At 39.8% G+C, this 14,729-nt stretch overlaps 1 protein-coding gene across 5 annotated transcripts in view; it reads left to right on the top strand.

Annotated features, from left to right (window-relative positions):
• pde8a (phosphodiesterase 8A) overlaps window positions 1-14,261 on the top strand; it is a 38,942-nt gene extending 24,681 nt beyond the window's left edge. For 3 of the 5 annotated variants that reach the window (XM_088370661.1, XM_088370659.1, XM_088370663.1), the window contains 18 exons: window positions 644-698; window positions 1,330-1,418; window positions 1,825-1,903; window positions 2,112-2,255; window positions 3,232-3,320; window positions 4,282-4,333; window positions 4,413-4,455; window positions 5,190-5,267; window positions 5,458-5,528; window positions 6,441-6,605; window positions 8,983-9,031; window positions 9,149-9,284; window positions 9,361-9,559; window positions 9,797-10,014; window positions 10,714-10,846; window positions 11,431-11,595; window positions 12,188-12,317; window positions 12,396-14,261. In XM_088370661.1, coding sequence (XP_088226787.1) covers window positions 644-698; window positions 1,330-1,418; window positions 1,825-1,903; window positions 2,112-2,255; window positions 3,232-3,320; window positions 4,282-4,333; window positions 4,413-4,455; window positions 5,190-5,267; window positions 5,458-5,528; window positions 6,441-6,605; window positions 8,983-9,031; window positions 9,149-9,284; window positions 9,361-9,559; window positions 9,797-10,014; window positions 10,714-10,846; window positions 11,431-11,595; window positions 12,188-12,317; window positions 12,396-12,502 — 2,002 coding nt within the window. In that variant the 3' untranslated portion in view covers window positions 12,503-14,261. The remainder of the gene's footprint in view (window positions 1-643; window positions 699-1,329; window positions 1,419-1,824; window positions 1,904-2,111; window positions 2,256-3,231; window positions 3,321-4,281; window positions 4,334-4,412; window positions 4,456-5,189; window positions 5,268-5,457; window positions 5,529-6,440; window positions 6,606-8,982; window positions 9,032-9,148; window positions 9,285-9,360; window positions 9,560-9,796; window positions 10,015-10,713; window positions 10,847-11,430; window positions 11,596-12,187; window positions 12,318-12,395) is intronic. The other 2 variants (XM_088370660.1, XM_088370662.1) reach the window with 1 other exon arrangement.
• The last annotated feature ends 468 nt before the right edge of the window (window positions 14,262-14,729 follow it).

Here is a 14,729-nt window from a genome sequence, read left to right as displayed (position 1 = left end):
AACACATTGGATTGATACTGATTGATTGCTTTCGATTGTCTTGTCATTTGAACTCAATTTTGCAAATTTCATTTCCCAACTATATGGCTAATATGTCAACATCCAATATGCCGGATGTGCTAACATATCACTTCAAACAGGCCACCAGGTGATGTGCCTAGTCCGCAGGCTATAGAGCGCCTCGTTATCAGGCATCCGTGCATGCATAGCAAGGTACGGTTGCCTTTTTCCAGGTGCCAGTAGTTGACAGCTGAGCACGAGCTTTTAATGTATTCAGCGGACACAATTTTAGATCGAAAATGGCTTTCTTTTTCATGGAATGAAGCCTCATTTAATTTTTTTCTTAATCATTCTCATTTGGCAAGGTTGTCAACAACACTCATGTCTGTGTCAAATGTACCTTTTCACTTTACAATAATTTAATGGCATAATAAAATATATATGAGTAACAGACAATCAAAGAATAAGTCAATTTTTTGCCATTCCCACTTTAGTTCTATACAGTACTGTCGGTGCCATTTTTGTTTTGTCGTGTGCCAAGAGATTTTTCTCATAAAAAAAATGTGGCTTGGCTCTATAACTGTCAAGAAACAAACACATTTGCCAGGCTGAAGCTCACGTGCGTCTGTGTTCTCTTTTTAAGGCCAGACAGGGAGGAAGCCTCTGTGATGCCGCTAATCAACGCTGGCTTTAATAGGGTGAGAGGTGTTGTGTGATTGTCTATGTCCTCTAATCAGGCTGCATGATATAGTAAAACCATTTGATATGCAATATGGTTGTTAAATATAGCCATGTCACTATTATTACAATATTTGACATATACCTTCAAAAATGACATTTGAAATATCTGATGAATTTTTTTATTTTCATGTGGAAAATTAAGCAAGCTCAATGTATACTTAGCTAACTAATTGTAAATACGCCAGATAATGTTCAAGTATTTGATGGCGATGCACATTTAAGTATGCTTCAGATAAAAGTATACAATTCCACAAGAAACTTTTTGCATGTCATTGCGATATGCATATTGCAAGGGCCAATGTCACGTTACAGATATATTTGCCCTGTCCTTTGCCTACAGTATATTTGTGTTACTCTAATGAAATATTTTCGTACCTCTTCTATCAACACTATATACGTATAAGGCCGAGATCTAGATAGTAAATCTTTGTTTGCTCTGGAGATGCATACACAGAGATACCAATATCATGGCTTTGTGGTATAAACTTCACAGTTATAAATTCAATGACAAAACTATGAATCCTGTTTAAAAATTGAGCTTTATTTGCCTTTGACTGGTATTTTGTGCTGTTAATCTCTGACCCTCAGAGATATGTGGAGAATGCCAATATGATGGCCTGCTATAATGAGCTGTTGCAGCTGGAGCATGGAGAGGTGCTTGCACAGTTCAAACTGAGGTGAGTTGAGCAACTTTGTGTTTGTCTTTTGACACAAAACTACATGTTGCTGAGGGAGGGGAGTAAGAATATATTGTTATACTAAAAAGTGTATTCTGTTTTTGGGCCAAATTTCAGGATAAATTTACAATTCACAATAAACTGATGACTTTAATTTGAACTCTAAATGTTTTAATATGCATCAGTACTTTTCGATTAACTTGTTGTTCTTTTACAAAATACCAAAAAAACAGAAAAGGCGGAATTGTACAAAAATGTCCTGGTAAGATAAGTAAATGAGATTAATCAGCAACAAGGGTGTCTATAGCCTAACCTAAAGTTGGATATTTCCCACTTGTGATGCTAACAGATCATTTTGGTCAAATGGTAACAATTAACAACAACTTTCTCTTGCCACCTGTACAAGGGCTGGAAATGCTATTTTCACAGCTCTAGAACAAAGCCAAGAGGCCATTGAGATCACTTCTGAAGATCAAGTCATTCAGGTGCATTTTCATTAACTTTGTTGTGATGTAGTTTTTCTATCACGGTCATTGAAGCCCCCACAATTCACACACTCGATGTACGTTTAATATCTCTGCACTATCAAATACAACATTTTAAAAATGTGTCAATACCAAGAGAATTCATTTTTAAAACACTCATTACCAAATTCTTCCAATATGAAGCCTCACTCTGAACTTTCCTTCACAGTATGTGAATCCTGCCTATGAGTCCATTATGGGCTACCAACAAGGTGAGCTCATAGGGAAGGAAATAATAGAAGTGCCTAAAAGTGAGAAGAATAAGCCTGATCTCCTTGAAACAATAAACTCCTGCATCCGGAAAGGGAAGGTAATAAGCATCTAATCATCCATACTTTGCCAAGTGTATTTAAAGATGCTATTTGTATTTGTGAAAAATGTTTGAAAGATTGACTGTGTTGCATCAAGAAAAAAAAACGTATACACAGATTTTTATTTAAAAAGATAATGCAAAATAAATCCTCTACAATAAATAGTCAAATCTTATTGAAATACTAAATTGATTTTAGCTTTATGGTAATTCCAGTTGCAGGATTACAAATCGTTGCTAATGTCGGACTTTTTGCTCTAAAGTTACTTGATTTGGACATTGGTAATCAAAACGAAGGGACAAGAGGGAAAAAAATGACATGTTAGGGGATTGCTTATGCAATGTTTGTTATTTCTAATAAATTTTTCAAGTCCATTTGACAATATCTACTATTAGTTTTCTCAAGACGGGCATAATTTACACAACTGATGCATGTTTCTGTATTTGGTGCATCATTTGACATTACATGAGGGGGACAGAAAATGTCCACCAATTCTGAAATGTATTGTGATTGTTTTTATATTTGGAGAAATGTCTCCATCAGTGTGTGCAGTCATTCTGCACTAGTGGTCACACAGTTGCTGTCTTTCATGTAGCCATGACCGGCAGCTGAAGCCTGTGCTGTAATCTTACTACACAGAGAGCAAAGGTCAGTGTCAGAGCTGCTAACAGCAGGAAGGCTCTTTTCAAGCCATAGCAGTCTGTAGGTGGAGAGGGAAGGGAAGAGAAGGGTGGACATGAAACAGTCCCTCTGGAGTGCAGGAGTGCCGCTGCTACCTTTCAAAAGTAACTTGATTCTCTCTGAAATGCCTTGAGCCAACATTTAACCTCAATCGTGTCACAATCTGATAGCCATTGCCCACCTTGAGGAAAGAATTGATTCCCACGATCTAACTTGGACTGCAATTGTATTTTTTCTATCTCTGAATTCACTTCCTATTTCTGATTGTTTGCATGCTTGTATGTTGATGTTTTCTAGGAGTGGCAAGGAGTTTATTATGCCAAAAAGAAGAATGGAGACAGCATCCAGCAAAATGTGAAGATCACACCTGTGATTGGACAGGGAGGGTGAGTGACAGCATGCTGAATGAATTGCACTTAATCATTGACTTTGCAGTGAACCCTCGTTTATTGGGGGGGTACGTATCAGACCCATACGCCATAGAAAATCTGCGTTATAGTGTGCACAAGTGCACGTCCGCACTGAAAATTATCATGCATACTAGATTTGATTGCCTTCATGTGCATTAGCATTGCAAGCATCAGTGCCCACAGTCAAAAAGACAAAGTCAAGTTATCAGTCAGGGTTAACTTCAGAACAAAAGACAAGACACAGTGTCATATCGCCTAGGAGGTTGGCAAATACATTTTTGATGTTGCCATATGGAAAATTGCATTTGCACCCCTGGATATTGATCACATGATATAAAAACACACTTAGACTTTTTAAAACACTTCCTTAGTGCTAGCTTTGACTCTGTCGAGCAGTTCTCCAAATAAGAGGCAAATTAAGCTTCAAACTGTTAATTTGTCATTCCTAGTTGAAGTTTACTGTAAAATAAACAGAATACGAAAGATAATTACACATTGAATACTGTATATCTAAACACCAAAATGTTCAACCAAACCATATAATTTAACCTGAGGAAAATCTCCCATCCTAATGCTAACGTAATAGGAAACTTCATTGTCTAGTCAAGTAAAATCTATTTATTCAGCGCAAATCTGTCTTAGTTGGTTGAGTTAAGATGGGCAAACGGAATAGAGAATATCAGGGTAAACTGGTTAAGCAACCAAGCAGGAATGGGCACAACAACAGCCATATAAACAAAAGTTGGTCCACTTTCAAATGTAGTATCCTGTAAGGATAGTCTTCTCCTTTTAAAACCTTATTGAATGAACATGGCTTAAAAATTCACAATGAGGCAGGGACGCCAACAATGAACGGCGATAAACTGGGGAACATTGCATATCAATTTTGTTCCTTTGTATATCTTATGTACTAACAACAACCTTTTGCAATTTGCAGAAAAATAAGACACTACGTGTCGATCAACAGGCCTTTAAATGATAATAATAAGGTGAGACTGCAGTTTTGCTGAGTCGTTTGTGAATAAAAGTACCTGATGCACCCATTTGCTTTTCCATGTGTCTATACAGTCGGATAAGTCAAATGAACGAGTGCAAGCAGAGTCGCAAACAGGTAATATTCTCCTGACTTTGTCTGACGCATGCATGACACTGGAGATATCTCTATTGACCTCTCTTTGCTTGCTTCTCAAATTGCCGTCTTATGACAGTCTTGTGACGAAACAATTCAAAAGTCTGTGGAGTCGTGCAGATTTGAGTGCTCTCTCCCGGGGGGGCAATTATCAGCAATTATTGCGGGATGTTCTTTCCATGACAACATCATCAGAATTTTGTATGTCAGCAGGAAACACAACATTGACTTGCATTGTTAGGGATTCCATGTCAGAAAGAAAAACTTTGTTTTTGCATTGAATAGAGCTGGGCCCACACAATGACAATGACTTATCATTTCCTTTTATGTTGTATGCTACTCACAATCAGTGGATGTATCACATGATATCACGCCTATAAGATAACAGCTTAGAAGAGTTCATGCCTCTTTCACACTGTATTCATATGCCAACCACACACACACACCGCCCACATTAGGTCCGCTGTTCTGTACTGTACACTGCATCATAGAACAAAATGAAAGGTGTAAAATGTTATGAACTCATGTTTTTACTCTATTAGGTTCATGCCAATACTGCTAAAACTAATATGAATATAACATGCATTTTTGTATTATTTTGGAGCATACAAGTGTGGTGACCTATCCCTGCCCTCTAAAGCACAAAAACAAACAAATAACAATGTATAACATTGGATTACGCAGGTTTACCTAAAACATTGTTCTCACCTCCCTAGACATCCAATCCAGTAAGCACAAAGATCGGAGGAAAGGCTCTCTGGATGTGAGATCCACAACGTCTCGGGGGAGCGACGGTGAGAGTGATGGTTGGAAACTAACACACTTATGAAACCTCCCCAGTTGTCTGTTTGGATCAAGTGTTGATTTGGCGCAGACAAAAACACTCATTAGAAAGTGAAGGTGGAGGGGGGCGAATCATAAAAGTTAAAAATATGATGACTTGTTTATTTATTTATTTATTTATTTATTTACTATTTTTTGCAGGGAGCTCACAGAGAAGGCACTCCTCAATGGCCCGGATCCACTCCATGACGATAGAGGCTCCCATAACTAAGGTGGTGCCTCAGACACGGTCATATTCATATTCTACTCCAGTGTGCGCTTCAAATCTCATGACAACACTGTGATTATAAAAAAAAAAAAAAAACACCACCACTGCCACGAGTCCTTTTTGTACAGCCACCAGAAATAGATCCAATTTTCTAGAGGCCAAAAGCATGATGGTGATAAAATGCCACATTTCATGCACAAGAAAGCATGCCGCACCATGCTGACCTGCTGTTGCTGTTCTGGATGTGGTCCAAAGGATGGAAGGAAGAGAGAAAGTCCCTAGGGATGGGCTCATGGGGACATACTACAGTTTCTCTGCTGTATCGTTTGAATGTGGAGGCAGTCCCTGTGGGCGTCATCCTCTCCAGAATAAAGCATGCTTAGATATTAGCCTACTGTTGTGTGTGCGTGTGTGTGTGCGTGGGTACACAGGCCGCCTTATCATAGTAGTCATCCATGAGGCCAGGATGATCCATTTCCTGATAAAACACTTTTGCTATTTCACACATCCAGCTTTTGTCAGCAACATCAAGAAAAAAAAGAGAGTGACAGTCACCCATGCACTTCTCTTCATTTCTTGAGCAGGTACAGTCAAGTCCACAAATACAAAATGAAAACACTCACAAGCAGCATGGAAAAGATGCTGACTCTGAACTCGCACCATGGTAACCTTAGCTGGAGTCAGAGTTCTTGATGTCACTCACTAAGCCACTCCCCTCAAAGGCACATGTCAACATAAATGCTTCAGTATGTGTAGCTTTTAGCTCAATCATACTTAAAACACCAATTTGTCTTTAAATTGTCTTGTCAATGTTTGTTTTTGTTTTTTAAATGTTACAATACTTTTTTATACAAGATGCATGATAATTTTTTGACTGAAACAGATTGATGCCATTTCAGTTCATTTCATCCTCCAGGTCATAAACATCATCAATGCAGCACAGGAGAGCAGCCCCATGCCCGTGGCGGAGGCCTTGGATCGGGTACTTGAGATCCTAAGGACCACGGAGCTCTACTCACCACAGCTGGGCACAAAGGACGAAGACCCCCATACCAATGACCTTGTTGGAGGACTGATGACTGTAAGTGTTGCTCCTGTAGACCTAACAAAACCAAAATTACAAATGTGCTTCCTCCCACACTAAGAATTAGTCTTTTACAGAATTGATATAACATACCTCAACTTATTACAAAAAGCCCATTGCACAAAAATATATGCCAACATCAATCTCCAAGGTGCGCTGAAAGTCAGCAAAGAAATGTTTCAGATTGTTTCCTAAATAAATGTCTAGTAATTTTAGTTACTGCCGTTTCAAAAATGTTGAAATAAGCGGAAAAGATCGGTTGTCTTCATCGCCTCTCAATTTTCTCCACCTCCTTCTTGTCACAGTAACCCCAGTAATGCTCATTTAAGATGTGGAATTTGAAGTTCGACGACCAGAAGTGGTCTTAGGATAGATGACATTGCACTGCTGGATTAATTGACGGTATTTTGCATGTTTTGCCCAACTTTGTGCAAACAAACCTTGAGCAAATCAGGCCCTTGGTATTTCTTCTCAACGGGCCTTTGCCAACTCCAGTGTGGCATGAAAACGAGAGCTTTTGAAACGTTTTTTGCACATTTGACTTCATGGGAATTGTTGTGACTAGTTTGTCATCTGTACTGTATGTCAGCTGGTGTAGGAAAACCACCTAACTCTTGAGAGATCCAGAGAGAGAGTCATCCAGTGGCGTTACCAAAAAGCGATAGTGAAGTTTCAAATTAGGCCAAGTGCCAAGTTGGCAGTCTTGGCAACAACCCCACAGGAAGTGTTAGATTGTCCTTTGTGCTGCTGGAGGCTGAAGAGAAAAGCCCGCCCTCTCTACCACTCACCCCCGCCTTTCTCTCTGTCCCCGCACATGTACCTCTTTTCTCTCACTCGTGCAGGCTTGGAAACATCCTGTTCTTCTTTGGATCAGATGAATAAGCATGACTTTACTCAGAAATGTACCATGTGCATTCATGAGGGGATGGGAGGGGTCACACATACATTTCAGCCTCCCTGTAAAAGATTTGTTCAGTAAAAAGGGCTGATAAAAGCAGATATAAATTCATGATCATGAATGGATGGATGTTTTGTATTATTTATTTCGAAAATGGATGGATGGATGGATGGATGGATGGATGGATGGATATTCATGAGTGGTTAGAGAATACGTTGTGCCCGCTGTCATTTCATCTGTAGGCTTTGGTGCAGTGAGACCGAACTCACAGGACCCAGCAAACGTTTTGAGAGGAGTTGTCATCTTTCTGACGAGAAAGTCTTAAAATAGCTCGTGTGTACAGAGGCAATGCCACCATGAGACAATACTCAGGTCAAAGATGAGCTAGTCTCCTTTTCCTTTTTCACTTGTCAAGGAAACATTTTGTTCGGCAACACAAACCTAAAATATACGAGGTGGATTTTTTTTTTTTATGCCTTGATATAGTTTGAAGATGTCATAATGCTATTTCAAGTCGGACAATAAAAATAAATATTTACATTTAAAGACTCTGTACATTGAATTTAGAGATATGTTTCTAAATACATTACACATGTTTGAAAATATTTACCGTAAACAAAGATTGTCAACTCTGTAGTACTCAATTGCTGAAATATGATTAACTGTTTTAGACCGTTTCAGTTTTTCTGATTTTTGGGATGAGGCTAAACCAGGGCTCTGGCCTGAATTGCTCTTGACCCACTATATGAGAACTTCAGCAGTTCTGTTCACATCAGCGGTTATCTGGCACCATTGCGACACGCAGACAGCTAAAGTGCAGACAGGGGCTTGGCGCTTGTGTGGCTACTTTGTCATACCGTAGGAAAACATTGATGGGCCATATTTCTGCCGCCAGAGGCTTTAACCAGATGTATTTTTGCATCAGATACAAAAAGTTATGCATAGGCATGAAAAAATGCTGGGGGAACTAGCATCAATTTTTAGCAGTGTTATCTGATTGACAGTTGACAGTTAAGTGGGACGTGGTTTCGGCGCATTCAGCGGACTTGATTGAACACTTTTTTTTACTACTCAGCAATATTCTTAATCGTTTAACTTTAAAAGCCTCGTTCAAATTGTTTTCGCTTTACTGAGACTAATACAGAAAAAAAGACAACTCATGTTTGTAGAAAAAACTACAATTCTAGTTGTTAAAGGCTTTTGAAAAACTTTTGGCTTTTGAAAGGTTTTTGAGAAAGAAAAATCTGCAAAATCTATGCCGTGGTTCCCCCCTCTTGTACTAATATTACAAAACTTTAGAATAACTTGTCATTTGTGTTTAAACAGCTTATCAAAGAGGTATATTCATTGTATAATTTGTCCATCTTATGTAACTGTACGACATGTTTTCCTGTGGGTCAGTAAATTTTAAAAGGTTTTAGTTTCCCTCAAGTGCTGCTACACGATGGCTAATTCATTCTCCTTTTTTGTTTGCAGGATGGCTTGCGCAGATTGTCGGGAAACGAATACATGTTTTCCACAAAACGTGAGTGGCATTGTTTGTTTTGAAATCATCAATTGTGATCTATAGGTGAGGTGAATCTTTTTTGTGCAGACTGCAAGAGCCGTCATCTACTTTTTTTGTATCTCCCCTGTCATTTAGAGCCCCATCACATCCCCAGTCACCTGGCCACTCCTCTTTCTCCAAATGACATCCCCCCTCGTATAGCTCAGACCATGGAGACTGAGGACTCTTGGGACTTTGACATTTTCAACTTAGAAGCTGCAACCATGAAACGGTGAGGCAACTGTTTTTCTTTTTGACTTTGTGTCTGATAGAGAGAAATAATCAAATACTGGATTTCCTCCTTGCAGGCCTTTGACCTTCTTGGGTTTAAAAATATTCTCCCGCTTTGGGGTTTGTGAGTACCTCAACTGCCCTGAGGCCACTTTGCGCTCCTGGCTGCAAGTGATTGAAGCCAACTACCACTCCAGTAACTCCTACCACAACTCTTCCCATGCGGCCGATGTCCTGCATGCCACCGCGTATTTTCTGTGCAAGGAGAGAGTCAAGGTAAATTCACAAACCAGAGACCAATACTGATAATACTACATTGCCAGTCACAACATGTGCACGATTCATTCATATGGGCCACTAAATGCTCATCAGAAGTGATAGCAGTGGGAAGTGGTATGTTTACATTACACTCGCATGTTCACTTTTTCTTTTGATAGCAGCAGGGTGGATTTCCTCAAATGTAACATCCTGTGTTCATATTTCATCTGTGTTTCATGTGGCTTGCTGCAACAGCAAAGCTTAGACCCCATTGATGAGGTGGCTGCCCTGATTGCCGCCACCGTACACGACGTGGACCACCCGGGCCGCACCAACAGCTTTCTGTGCAACGCAGGAAGCGAGTTGGCAATCTTGTACAACGACACTGCTGTGCTGGAGAGTCACCACGCAGCTCTCGCCTTCCAGATCACAACCCGAGATGATAAGTGCAACATATTTAAGAATATAGAAAGGTACACCAGAAAACTCTACACAACATGAGTGATCGCAAAAATTATAATGTCTGTCTACATGTGATGATGAGCCATTTGTGTTCAAATAATCACAATTTTTAAGATTGAGACGTGGCAGTTTTTTTTTGTTTTTTAAATCAGTACAAGAGAAAATTATCTACAAAGATTTATTTGAATCTCGGATTTTTGACCAGTAAAATTAACCTATTATATCATTAAATGTTTTGCTTTTTACCCTATCCATTTGACTTAAAATAAAGTTACAAAACATGGTTCATTGCAACAAATACAGAATTGGTATACAAAACAAGTGCTTTGAATTGTAATTTTTTTTCAATTAAAATGAAATTTTAAATTTAGGGCTTCACCTTTCAATTAATCTGTTTGACATGGGATATCCAAATATCTAGGGTGTAAATAAAATGGTGGTGGCGATTAAGGTCTACATGCCGCTTCTGCTCAAAACCTGATGCAGTACCACCATCCAGTTGTTTAAAGTGTTGTGTGTTTAGCATAATCAAGGTTTCATGTGATTCAAGTCAAAGCCGAATAGCTCACATGCACAACTCGCCAGCGAGAGGGCCAAGGGGGGGTGCGAACAAAGCATTCATTTATCGCCGCTGTCACTGCAGTCAGATTGGATTGCTCACTTTCCCTGTTATTTACCAATCTGTAATGTTCGTCTTTCCCTATCTCCAGGAATGAGTATCGAACACTACGACAGGCAATCATCGACATGGTGCTCGCCACCGAGATGACCAAACACTTTGAACATGTCAACAAATTTGTCAACAGCATCAACAAGCCACTGGCCGCTCTGGAGGAGAATGGGGTGAGATGAACTCACGTGTAGTCAAAATAATGCAGTTTAAGGAACAGAGGCTCATCTGACTTGTAATCTGGTGTTGCCATGGACACATATGGCTGTGCAAGGAGAGAATTTTACAAGTTGGTATCATCTTTCTCGTCTTAGTGTGGAATGCCCTGTGCAGACTTTTAAAGCTTGTCGTCTTTTTAAGGCAGGAATGATATGGTTAAAATGATAAAGGCCTTACGCGCTCCTCCATGAGATGGATGGATGGATGGATGGATGGATGGATGGATGGATGGATGGATGGATGGATGGATGGATGGATGGATGGATGGATGGATGGATGGATGGATGGATGGATGGATGGATGGATGGATGGATGGATGCAGACGGCCAGACAGACAGACAGATAGAAGGATGTTGACGGACGGACTGATGGATGGATGTGGATGGACAGATCACTGAACTTTGTGTGAACACTCCGAATTGAAGGGCAATAACAAATTTAGAGCACAAAGCCTGAGTGAATGTTGAAACCAATAAGGATGTGTATGTTGCATATATGTTATGGAGTTATTGATTGTGCATAATCTGACTGTTCTTAGGGAAATAATGACGAGGAGTCTGTGAAAAGTATTTTGACATCCCCTGAGAATCGCATCCTTGTCAAGCGAATGCTGATCAAGTGTGCAGACATCTCCAATCCATGCAGGCCTCTGGAGCTATGTATCGAATGGGCCGGACGCATTTCAGAGGAATATTTTGCACAGGTGATATGAAAGCTGGACTTGAACAACATTTTGAAAGAGATATATTGCTGTTAAGTGCAGCTGTCAATGAATTTGTTGAGGCTCAAGCTGTGACACAATGAAATGAGATACTATTTTAAAGATTTTATTTGAGCTGCTGAAAAGGAGTGGGGCGAAGCAAAGGCTTGTAAGTGCCCACGCTTGAATCTTTTGCATCTTTGAAAAGAAACTCATTTTATACTATCGGAGTTGTGAGAGCTAACTCAATTCTAATGAATCCACGCAGTTTCTTAGCCTGGGAAGGGAACTTAGAATCAGGTCAAATTGAATCACTTTTTTCATGACTTCTGACATCACTTGAACAAAGTAGTAGTTGTTTTAAAGTGGAATACATTCCTAAGAAAAACATCAATGGAAAAAAAGTGAAGTTAATTTAAAAACACTTCTTGGAATGAATTACCTTTAAAGTTTTCTAAGTAATTGGTCATAAAATTACAGTAGCCCTATCATGAAATTGCCCTTTTTTCACAAAAAAAAACAAGATGATACCAAGAAAGTGTGATGAGTGAGAACACTATGGTGGTGATGTTGATGACTGTTGTCTTTGTTACAGACGGACGAGGAGAAGCGGCAAGGCCTTCCAGTGGTCATGCCTGTCTTTGACAGAAACACATGTAGCATCCCAAAGTCCCAGATTTCTTTTATAGACTACTTCATCACGGATATGTTTGATGCTTGGGATGGTAAGACTCTGATGAATTAGGAAGGAGAGCTGCAAATCTGATGAATAACTATGAGTGGTTTGTCTGAATTGTCTCCAGCTTTCGCCGACTTCCCCAATCTTATGCAGCACTTGGACAACAACTTCAAGTACTGGAAAGGCCTGGATGAACGAAAGCTGCACAGCCTACGACCGCCTCCGGAGTAGGTGCTCCCCCTGCTCGTGTTGTGTGCGTGCGTACAGGAAACACAGTCCTCCACAGTGACGTACTGACAGGCAGCTGCAGTGTTGATATTGCGGCTCTTGCAAGCTTGTTCCAAGGAGAACTGTGGAGAAAAAACAAACAAACAAAAACAGACGTGGACACACGACAGCCCCTTTTGGAACTTCTCATGCCTCTCAGACATTTGCAGTGTAGCTGGTCTTGACTTGAGAAGGAGTCCGACCAGGCCTCACGGATAAACTTCAGTCCCGTGTGTGTCCCATATGGGCTGTCCTGCCTGCCTGCCTGCCTGTGAAACTGACCTTGCTGTTGGAGGAGAAACTGCTTGTTTACTGAAGGAGCCAGCAACACTGGAGGAGAGAATGGAAACGTGGTGCGAATAAATGAAGATGTTCAATACAAGTCAGGTCGCGCGATCGACTTCATCCTCCGTCCTTGTTCACTCAGCAAGGCAGGACTGCTCCTTCTGCTCCTGAAGGCTGGAATATGAAATAACATTTCCTCCCCCCCCCATCAAATGACTGCCCATGTATCTCCATGTGTCCAACAGAAACACATCAAAGTGGCATATAGTAACTGGCATGTGGGAGGGGACAAGAACCCTAACATTGCGATCATAGCTGAACAATTACATTATATTTGGTATGCTCACTTATTTAGACTTACCATATTTTCAATATGAAATATCCCAATTGAACTCGTTGGTAAATTAATAAAGAGAGAAAAAGCCAAAGCTAATGAATTCAGATATACTGTAACTTTCACTATTACTCATATGAAGCATTACCATATTAAACATTTTATTTTCTTATCAAAAGTACAGTACCAGTTCAAGACTTTTGTATTGCACTGTAAACCATATTAGAAATGTTTGTCTTGGTGTCGGTCGGGGAGTTGGGTTGTTGCATTGGAGAATAAGCTGTTATTGTTGGTCATCAGGAGGTGTCGTGCGCATGATGCGTTGTCATTGTTGCAACAATCCATCACTCTTGGTTTCATGCTGTAAACCGCTTGACATTTGACAACTGCAGAAATATGTGAAAACCATTTAGGACTTGAAATTTTTTTTCCTCACAGAATTTTTTGTATCCGGTTTATCCTACTGAAAAGACTGCCTTATTTTATACAATATTTATACAGTACATCCCACTGTGCAACTGCAAGAGACATCTGGAGTTTTTATTATAGCATAGTCAGGTTATGTTCAAATAAATCTCAATATTTTTATAGACTTTTACACTGGATTTGCAGCAAATGAGATCAGCCATTATAGCGATCTGAGTACCTGTGAATGCGGTGGTCACACAGAGCATGTATATAGAAAAAGAGATGGTTGATGTCGGAGGATGTGCATCATAGAACTGTCTATCACTGTTTTGAAGCGGCCTCACATTGATTTGAACCCAACGTCATTCTGTTTTGGCCACTTCACCTTCAACATCCTTCTGCACACACCCAGGAAGCTGATTGGTCTTCAAAGGTGGATCCAGATTAGTTACGAATAATACACGTCCAAAAGATTGTTCCTGATGACAAATACTTCCTTGTTAAACAGTATATAATTGCCATAGACAACGGTTTGTCGAATGAATGCAGTTACTTTGTATGTTAGTTTCTCTCTGATGACACAACTGTACACTCAATGAAGAGTCTTGTTTCTTCCTTCTGATTCACATCTTGGTCTGAGGGCACGGGAAAAAAATAGAAACTATTCAATGAAAAAAATAAAAAGAAATTATTCAACGGTTGGTGCCTCTTTCCAATCACATTACTGCTTTTCCAGTTATCATTTGCCCTAAGTCATTTCTGTTACAACAAACTTTCTGTCAGGAGGCAAACCTCAACTTTTCACGTGGGACAAATGCTTCACTCATGATTCAGACTTTGAATACTGATCACAGATCCCCAGTGAAGAAGAAATGGCCCACTGCACAACTGCAACTTGTAAACTAACTGCACCAGAGCTAAATTAAGAAACAGCAGTCATGAATGTTTATGACCTCTGCTAGACGGGAGTGGGGATATTTCATATTGATGGTGAAAGATTTGTGTGCATTCTTACAAATAGCTTGTTTCAATATATGTAGCCTTGAAATTCAATTAACTCCGGTCACATTGTGAAGTGACTGACACAATACTCAGTAAAAATGCTGGTTACCTGCTAGAGACTTCTGTAGTCTGCAAGGCAATTTAATTTAAGTGGTTTAGTGT

Source organism: Syngnathus floridae, chromosome 3 (genome assembly GCF_059516105.1).
Source record: "Syngnathus floridae isolate MCC-2025c chromosome 3, RoL_Sflo_1.0, whole genome shotgun sequence".
Lineage (NCBI taxonomy): Eukaryota > Metazoa > Chordata > Actinopteri > Syngnathiformes > Syngnathidae > Syngnathus > Syngnathus floridae.
Note: the sequence above shows the minus strand (reverse complement) of the source record. Positions and strands in the feature narration are given on the sequence as shown.